Source organism: Rana temporaria, chromosome 5 (assembly GCF_905171775.1).
Source record: "Rana temporaria chromosome 5, aRanTem1.1, whole genome shotgun sequence".
Taxonomy (NCBI): Eukaryota; Metazoa; Chordata; class Amphibia; order Anura; family Ranidae; genus Rana; species Rana temporaria.
In genome coordinates this window covers 86,481,032-86,491,031 of record NC_053493.1, presented here as the reverse complement: position 1 = coordinate 86,491,031, position 10,000 = coordinate 86,481,032, and the positions used below count along the sequence as shown (strand labels likewise).

Here is a 10,000-nt window from a genome sequence, read left to right as displayed (position 1 = left end):
ATGTTATCACATTTTGGAATGTTACCTATGTAGGGAAATTAGATTTTATCCAGAGATTATAACATTTTAGGGGTTCACCTATACAGGAAAAATAGATGTTATCCAGATGATGTTATCAAATTTTGGAATGTTACCTATGTAGGGAAATTAGATTTTATCCAGGGATTATAACATTTTATGTGTTCACCTATACAGGAAAAATAAATGTTATCCAGATGATGTTATCAAATTTTGGAATGTATATGTAGGGAAATTAGATTTTATCCAGGGATGATAACATTTTAGGGGTTCACCTATACAGGAAGAATAGATGTTATCCAGATGATGTTATCGAATTTTGGAATGTTACCTATGTAGGAAAATTAGATTTTATCCAGAGATGATAACATTTTAGGGGTTCACCTATACAGGAAAAATAGATGTTATCCAGATGATGTTATCACATTTTGGAATGTTACCTATGTAGGGAAATTAAATTTTATCCAGAGATGATAACATTTTAGGGGTTCACCTATACAGGAAAATTAGATGTTATCCAAATGATGTTATAAAATTTTAGAATGTTACATGTGTAGGGAAATTAGATTTTATCCAGAGATTATAACATTTTAGGGGTTCACCTATAAAATTAGATGTCATCCAAATGATGTTATAACATTTTAGAATGTTACCTATGTGGGAAAATTAGATACAGAGTTAGTATAGATTTTGGGTTTCACCTATCCAGAGGGTGAATTCTAAAATGTAAAGTTTTGCTTATGCAGACAATTGGATTTTATCTAGATGATATTTTGGAATTCTGGAACTTGGGGTTCCCCCTAGGCAGGAGAATTACTTGTCTAGAGGATCTTGCAGAATTTAGGGGTTTTACCTATGCAGAAAATCTAGATGGTACATAGAGGAATTTTTAGATTTTTGGGGATATCAAGTACATAGGGAAACTTGATGCTATCTGAAAAATATTGTAACATTTTAGGGGTTCACTTATGCAGAAAATATAGGTGTAATCTGGAGGAAATTGCAGAATTTGGGGTTTACAGGAAATATCTAACGTTTTATTTACTAAACAGAGTTTAACACCAGACCACTTTTTTATTTTTATTTTTAAAGCAAAGTGGGGTCTTGCAGTTTTAAACTCCCTTAGTAAATATTATTCACACCTAAAAATTCCATTTGGTCCTAAAAACTGATCATCCAGTGATTTTTGAAAATGTACAAGTTTGAAATGACTGGGAAGGATGCATTCCAAATAAGTACAATTTATTTTTATTTTTTAAAGTAGAAAACAAACATACCAATATTGAGTCCCAATGAACACATCACATGGTTACCTGTTAGCTGAAACATCCCAGCACACTAATCAACCTACTAAACTTTGACAGCAGCTGCCAGTTGAGTGTTGCTCCAGTTTACACAGTGCATTACTGGACTTTTAGGCCTTTGTGAAGGTTGCTATCCATTGCAATAATGTCTGGTGACCTATAGTAAGACTACAATCAAACATGGGCGCTCAGTGGCATATTTTAAGACTGCATTAAAAAGGCTGGAGCTCAATGGAGTCTAAAATATGGATCAAGTAAGTCTAGCATAGCAAAGAGGATGGAGACAAAAGGTTGCAGTTTCCTGGCTCCATTCGGGCACCCTCTTCTCTTGTGGCCCAGGAGTTCAGCTCCAGATAATCTGTCCATTCTCATCTCCTTCCAGCCAGCAGGGAGGGAGGAACTGGCTCCCACATTTCCCCCCTTTTTTTAACTAATTCCTTGAAAAAGCCACTTTTGTTATGGTAAATGGTGTCATCAGAAGCAGAAAGAGGTCAAGCTGTGACTGAAGCCTCAGAGTGTCCAGAGAACAATGCTTGTCCATGTCCTAAGTTACAGAACAGAGTGGGTTGGGGGGGAAGGAGGGGGATGCACAGTGACCAGGGGGGTAAAGGGCTACAGGGGGAAAAAATGGGAGCCCATAGGGTCTTACTCCAATCCATTTCTGTCCGTGGAGTGCAGAAGCTCTGGGGAATGGCAGGTCGGGCTGGCTGATGGGCTGTGCTCGCTGTCGGTGTCGCTGCCCTTCTTGCCCCCGCTGCCTGGACCCCCATTGCCGGGGCCTCCGCCCGCCCCCGCGCTGTGAGTCTTGACGTGCTTGCTCAGGTGGTCGCTCCGCATGAAACGCTTGTTGCAGACGGGGCAGGCGAAGCGCTTCTCTCCCGTGTGGGTGCGCAGGTGCCGCTGCAGCTCGTCGGAGCGGGTGAACCTTTTGCCGCAGAAGAGCCAGTTGCAGACGAAGGGCCTTTCCCCGGTGTGCCAGCGCAGGTGGGCCTTGAGGTGAGAGGTCTTGCCGTATACTTTGCCGCAGCCTGGGATGTGGCAGCTGTGCAGACCTTTCCTCCGCAGGCTGGCCCCCGCGGGTCCAAGTCTCTCCGCCTCTTGGCAGTTAGGGCAGTCACAGGTGGCTCTACCGGAGTAACGCCTGGCAGAGGAGCGAGGGGACCCTCCTAGTGGCCCTGTGGGTGCCAGCATGGAGCCAGCGGCGGATAAGGGGGAAGAAGAGGGGTCTGGGTAGGAGCCGGGGCCAATAACTGGCTTAAATCCGTCCATCAAGTGCTGCCCGGCTGGGCTCAGTAGATGCCCCCCTTGGGATCCTCCTGCACCCCCGCCGGAACCATGGCCTCCCCCGCTTCCTCCAGTGAAATGTCCAAAGCCGGCAGCCGTATAGTCTGAGCCGTAGCCACCCAGAGGGGAGTGCAATGAGCCCTGCAGGGTGCTAGGATGGAGGGCAGCTCCTGCCCCGGGGCTTTGAACGTCTATCCATCCGGCTCCAACTTCCCACCAGCTGGAGGCGCCCCCTGCGGCTGCCGCTGAGCCCACATCTCCGGTATGCGATGGTTTGAACCAGGACTCGTAGGGGTGCGCCATCCCCACCCGGGGGTAGATGCTCTGCAGGCTGTCCACAGAGGCGTGCACCTTGGATAGGAAGACCGGCTGGTGGTGTGACGCTGCAGCCGCCGCTGCTGCCGCTGCAGCTGCCGCCTCCTGCGATCCCCCGCTCACCGGGAACACCGAATATTCATTGGCAAAAGGTGAGGCAGCCGAGACCGGGCAGTTTCCCCCTCCTCCATTTCCGCCGCCTCCGGAGGACGTCAAAGAGAAAGCGCTGGAGCCCGGGGAACCTCCGCAGCTGAAGTCCGACACCAACGCAGCAGCGGCCGCGGCAGCCGCAGCCGCTGCAGCAGCTGCAGCGCTGGAGGAAGAGGAGCCACCGCGGGACGAACCTCCGAATCCAGAGAGAGAGCCGGAACCAAGGGTGCAGCTACCCGAGGAGGAGCGCTTCCAGGGGTGGAATCCTTTCCCAAAAGAGCCAGAGCTGTCCGATAGAGAAGACGGGGACTGGCTGGCGCTGCCGATCTTGTTACAGGTGGCGGCTAGCATGGCCAGAGGAGTGGATCCCAATCTGGGCTCTTCCTGGAGACAAGGAGAAGGAAAGAAGAGATCAGTCAGTGATTCACAGGCAAGCCAGGACAGAAAACTTCACACTCTACGCCCTACTGTTTTATCCCTGTATGCCAGCCTCAGGCAACCTGTGGCTTCCTATAGAGGAACTACAAGGCGCAACAAGCCCCCTGCTGTCACTTGTAGTTCCACAGCCGCAGGAGAGCCACCGATTACCATCAGATCTGAGCAGACATCTATCCCCTACAATACTATCGGAACTATCAAAACTTAAACTGCAACGATTTACTTATAAGGGCGGTATCATACAGAAACGATATAGGTTTAAATGAGTTACAAATCTAATCAATCTACTAACCTCAAAAAAAAAAAATAGAATGAGAATCTGTGATTTAAACAGATCCAACCTAATCCAGGAAAAAATAACACATCCTATTCTAGAGAACGGTAAGTCATAAGAACACTGGTGCAGTGCCATGCAAATATATCAGATGTATAGAGAATGGATCATGATGGAAATCTGTGCAGATTAGATTATTGTTAGATTATAGCAGATCCCAATGTAATACAGTGTTAACCTCAGTTTAAATTAATCCTTGTTAAACTATAGCAGATCCCAATGTAATAAAGTGATAGAATATGGCAGATCCCAATGTAATAAAGTGATAGAATATAGCAGATCCTAATGTAATAAAGTGATAGATTATAGCAGATCCCAATGTAATAAAGTGATAGATTATAGCAGATCCCAATGTAATAAAGTGATAGAATATAGCAGATCCTAATGTAATAAAGTGATAGATTATAGCAGATCCTAATGTAATAAAGTGATAGATTATAGCAGATCCCAATGTAATAAAGTGATCGATTATAGCAGATCCTAATGTAATAAAGTGATAGAATATAGCAGATCCTAATGTAATAAAGTGATAGAATATAGCAGATCCTAATGTAATAAAGTGATAGATTATAGAAGATCCCAATGTAATAAAGTATAGATTTTAGCAGATCCCAATGTAATAAAGTGATAGAATATAGCAGATCCCAATGTAATAAAGTGTTAGATTATAGCAGATTCCAATGTAATAAAGTGTTAGATTATAGCAGATCCCAATGTAATAAAGTGTTAGATTATAGCAGATCCCAATGTAATAAAGTATAGATTTTAGCAGATCCCAATGTAATAACGTGTTAGATTAGATTTTAGCAGATTCCAATTTAATGTAATAATTTATAAAGTGTTAGATTAGATTATGGCAGATTTAATGTAATACGTAATGTAATTGTAATAAAGTGTTCGATTACAGAAGAATGTAATAAAGTGTTGGATTAGATTTTAGCAGATTACAATGTAATATTATAAAGTGTTAGATTAGATTATATCAGATCCCAATGTAAAGTAATAAAGTGTTGGATTAGATTTTAGCAGATCCCAATGTAAAGTAATAAAGTTTTAGATTAGATTGTAGCAGATTACAATTTAATATTATAAAGTGCTGGATTATATTATATCAGATCCCAATGTAAAGTAATAAAGTGTTAGGTGTAACAATTTTTTGGAATAACACATCCTATTTTAGGGAAAGGTAAATCCTAGGAAAACTATCCCAAATCCTCAGCAAATCAGATCGCAAAGATGTATAGAAAATGTATCAGGGTGAGAATCTTTGCAGATTCAATTATTGTTATTATCATGGGGGGTCACCCTACATGTTACAATCTGACCATACAATCCCTGTACAGTTTACAAATACTAATATAACAAGAGGACCTATCTAATCTATCCAATCGATGTTGTATCCCATTAGGCAGGTCCTCGCACTACCTTGCTGTTTGTGGATCTAAAGGCGATTGTACAATCCGATTGTAACATGTGTAGTGAGCTTTAAATGATAGCAGATCCCAACCCAATGTAATACAGTGTTCTGAACAGAATATAGTTGTTTTTAAAGGACGGTAAGTCAAAGGGAAACTGTTGCAAATTAAATCGAATCTTAGGAACTTTTTTTAGGGTGGGAATTTGTGAATTTTAAAAACCTAATGTAATAAAAGGAATATAAATCTTTTGCATACTACATTAAATGAAATTCAAATAAATAGACCTCCAAAAAAGGATGAGAATCTGTGAATTAAACAGATCCAACCTAATCGAGTAAAGAATAACAAATTCGATTATAGGGAGCGGTAAGTCAGATGTAGTCTGAATGGGAATAATCTGTGATAGAAGACAAAGCTAATTTAATACAACAGGTGTCTGCCATAAAGTATACCTAAAGTGAAATATATGTGTCAATGTAATACAATAATATAAAATACAAAAAAAAAAAAATTGATTTCTATTCTGATTGATTCAAGGTAAACTTTTTTTTCCCTACACGAAATAAAAATAAAATAATAATATAATAAAACAGCAATAAAAGTGATCGGGTCCTGGCTCGGTATGAAATGAAGGACATGTAGAATGAGATGCATATAGAGAAGAAGAAGAAATGGATTGGACGTACCTGGCACAGGAGAGGGCTGAGATTTATGACAAAGGCAGCAGCCGGTTAGGAAGTGTCTGCAGTCATGTAAGCTGCACCTCTGGGCAGGAGAAGGCTGTGTCTACAAAGTGCCCTCACTACCTTCTCCTGAGTCCAAGTGACTCGGCCCCCTTCAAGTTCCTTCCTCTTTTCTCTCTCCACTCCCTCGTACTATACGACTCAATGGGAGACTGATAGCCCCTGTCTGGACTCAGGACTGTTTTAACCCCTCCACTAGGCAGTAAAAAAAAAAAAGATGCAGAATAAAAGAACTAATTAGAGCAGCAAGAAAATCCTCAGACTCACCCCTAGTAGAGAAGTTGCCATCACAAAAGTGCCCTCCTCAGAGGATCTTTTTTATATGTATAAATCAGAGCAGTGTTTTTTTAGAGGTGTGCAATACAATGATCAGGTCCGCCCATTCCAGCACAATTGTAGCTCCTCTCTGGCTTTGAAGTGCCGCTGAGCCCCAGTCAGCCAATCAGAGTCGCCGCTGGGTCGCTCAGACCCTCTGCTTGCGTGAGGTCATCTAGACTGCGAGTACGGCCCCTGCACCCCTCCCTGTGCCCGGCAGGGGGGGCTCTGAGAACAGGAGGGAGTGCGGCTCATACAATGACATTTCCCCGGTGGCTGGCTCTTCTTCTATGGTAGACGCTCACTGACTCTCATCATCTGCTGCTCTTCTCCACATCTGAGCTGGAGTCAGCCATCTACCCAATCCCAGCCGACTGACTGCCTGCAGAGGTGACACCAGCCAGCCAAACACTTCCTCTAATCCAGAGTGCCTGCTGTATGGGGATGAGCCGCCTGTCATTGTCACAGCCCTGTCACACGCCGGCACAGGAGGGGTTAAAGCTAGTTCACATAGGCCTCAGGTGCAGAGGGACTACCTTTCCCAGCATGCAACGGGCTGCTGAGACTTGTAGTCCGCCAGGCAACTGAACAATTGCAGAACTCCAATATCTGTCTATTGATCTATCTATCTATCTATCTATCTATCTATCTATCTATCTATCTATCTATCTATCTATCTATCTATCTATCTATTATATACAATCGATTTATATCTATTTCTGCCAAATTATTATATATATTTTTTTATTCTTTCTTTCTTTTTTTTCCCCCCTTCCATCTATCATTATTATCCGTCAAAAATGCAAATAACATTATACCTGTCTGTCTACACATCTAAATATATATTCATCATATTTTCCATCTCTTAAACTGTCTATATATCTACTTATCAATTAATCAACCAATCAATCTTGTATCTGTTATCTCTTTTCTGATTGTTAATACCTCTCAAAACTTTCTTTCTTTCTTTCTTTCTTTCTTTCTTTCTTTCTTTCTTTCTTTCTTTCTTTCTTTCTTTCTTTCTTTCCTCTATATATTCATCTGTCTATAGATCTCTGATCTATATCTTTGTCTACCTGTAGATTTATTTATGTATCTATCTATCTGTAGATCTTTGATCTGTTTATCTTTCTATCTACATATCTATCTCAGGATCTCTGATCTATCTATAGATCTTCAATTTATCTGTCTTTGTCATTATCTGTCATTAGATTTCTTATTTATCTATGAATCTACCTATAAAATCTACCTCCAGATCTATCGATCTATCTATCAATCTATCTATTGATATATCTATCAATCAATCTTAAATCCTTTTTATCTTCTTATTTTCTTTCTTTCTTTCTTTTTTTCTTTCGACCATCTATTTATTTATCTATCTATCATCTCTTTTTCATATGACTATCTTTTGATTGCTTCACATAACTTTCTTTCTTTCATTTTTTCTTTCTTTCTTTCTTTCTTCATCTTATGATTATCTAATCTATCTATCTATCTATCTATCTATCTATCTATCTATCTATCTATCTATCTATCTATCTATCTATCTATCTATCTATCTATCTATCTATCATCTCTTTTTCATATGACTATCTTTTTATTGCTTCTCATAACTTTCTTTCTTTCTTTCTTTCTTTCTTTCTTTCTTTCTTTCTTTCTTTCTTTCTTTCTTTCTTTCTTTCTTTCTTTCTATCTATCAAATTCAAATAAGCTTTATTGGCAGTTTGTATCATATCTATACTATCATTCTATCTATGTATATTTCTACCCCTAGATCTCTGATCTGGCATCAATCTTACATCCTTTTTATCTTCTTATTTTCTTTCTTTCTTTCTTTCTTTCTTTCTTTCTTTCTTTCTTTCTTTCTTTCTTTCTTCTATCTATCTATCTATCTATCTATCTATCTATCTATCTATCTATCTATCTATCTATCTATCTACTCTTTTTCATATGACTATCTTTTGATTGCTTCACATAACTTTCTTACTTTCTTTCTTTCTTTCTTTCTTTCTTTCTTTCTTTCTTTCTTTCTTGACTCTTCTTTCTTTCTTTCTTTCTTTCTTTCTTTCTTTCTTTCTTTCTTTCTTTCTATCTTTCTTTCTTTCTTTCTTTCTTTCTTTCTTTCTTTCTTTCTTTCTAATTCAAATAAGCTTTATTGGCAGTTTGTGTCAAATCTATACCACCATTCTATCTATGTATATTTCTACCCCTAGATCTGTGATCTGCTGGCATCTTTCTTTTCTCTCTCATACCTCTAGATGTGTATCATGTCGTGCTGTGTATGGGTGTCTCTCTGTGTCTGTGTGTCTCTCCAGGCACTGTGCATGTCATGTTTCCTCCTCTCCCAGCCGGGGGCCGATCTGTAGCTGGACATCATCCTATCTATTGATTACGGGCTGATCCCTCCACCATGATCCTGGGAAGGGAAGCGGGAAGTAAATTAATGAACTGCTTTCTTTCTCTGAAGGTTGACGGTTAACATAAATGTCGTGTTTATCTCTCCCGGCTCCTGTGAATGATTTTAGCCTGTTGAGAAGGCGTGCCAGGCCGGCCCAGAAGGAGGAAGGGGTGGTGGAGGAGGGGACTCCGTTTAACAAATAAAAAAGAATTAACTTCATTGCTTTGCTCTGCTCCCATAATGATATTCATTTCCAGGATCTAATGCACACTTGTTTAAATTGGAAAGTTAACCCCTCCACTGCCCCGGGCCACGAGAGGAGGACCCCCGGCAGTGAAAAGGTTAATGCCCATCCATTAGCATGTGCCCATCCACAGCCCACCCTGCACCTCCCATGTCCTCCCATGTCCTGTATTATTCTCTGATATGTTTCTTATTATTGGATTTAGATTTATTATTTGTTGTATGCAATTTCAATTTGTTGTTGTTCTTCCAGTTTCTTTGTGATTTGTTTTTATCTTTAGGCGTTTAATACCAATTTATTGAAAAGTTACATAGTTTCTTGTGTATACTATAAAATGTTATTTTTGCGAATGTCATCTTTTTATTATAAATGTCAATCGAATAAAAATATACAAATTAAAAGTGCCTAAAAGAATAGCATTTATATTGTAATACTTTCTGTATCTGTAAGTAAGACATATCAGACATACACATATATAAATGAAGTGTTCCACCAATACATTTTGTACTGCGATTTTACACGTGTTTGTGTTTTTTTTTTTTTTTTTAATTCCTACTTTTTTTATGTGTACACGTTTATTTATTTTATAGTGAAGTTATACATGAAAAGCCCCCCATAGACCCGGATCAGGGAGGCTGTTGCATTCCAACCCGTCCAATCCCCGACCACCATGTCCCATATTAACATTCCGACAGCATCCCCAGCATAAATTTCATTTGAATTTCAAATTTAATAAACCAGGAGGTTTTTAATCATCGTCGGTTTTATTTGTTTGATATTAACATGCTTATTGACCGGGTCTGTTGACCAGTTTGATCATTACAGGACAGCAAAAAGTTAATTAAAACGACCACAGCTCCTTAATCATATCATCTGTCTCATCCACGTCGCTTCCTTTATTACAGGCGATGATGGATCGTCTTCCAGATTAATTTCTCTGTTTCTTCGATTTGGACAACAGCTTTTGGGAGTTCATTTACATCCTGCAAACAACCTTCACAGGAGTCACTGCCTTGTAATGTCAGAGGCGTCACGTGAC

At 40.1% G+C, this 10,000-nt stretch overlaps 1 protein-coding gene across 2 annotated transcripts in view; it reads right to left on the bottom strand.

The window, feature by feature from the left end:
• SP8 (Sp8 transcription factor) overlaps window positions 1-6,847 on the bottom strand; it is an 8,247-nt gene extending 1,400 nt beyond the window's left edge. The window contains exons 1-2 of one of the 2 annotated variants that reach the window (XM_040352805.1): window positions 6,272-6,847; window positions 1-3,455 (exon numbers count right to left, since the gene is read on the bottom strand). The exon at window positions 1-3,455 is cut by the window's left edge and continues 1,400 nt beyond it. In XM_040352805.1, coding sequence (XP_040208739.1) covers window positions 1,968-3,455; window positions 6,272-6,292 — 1,509 coding nt within the window. In that variant the 5' untranslated portion in view covers window positions 6,293-6,847 and the 3' untranslated portion in view covers window positions 1-1,967. Of the gene's footprint in view, window positions 3,456-5,947 lie in introns of both variants that reach the window. The other variant, XM_040352806.1, reaches the window with a different exon arrangement.
• Between the last annotated feature and the right edge of the window lie 3,153 nt (window positions 6,848-10,000).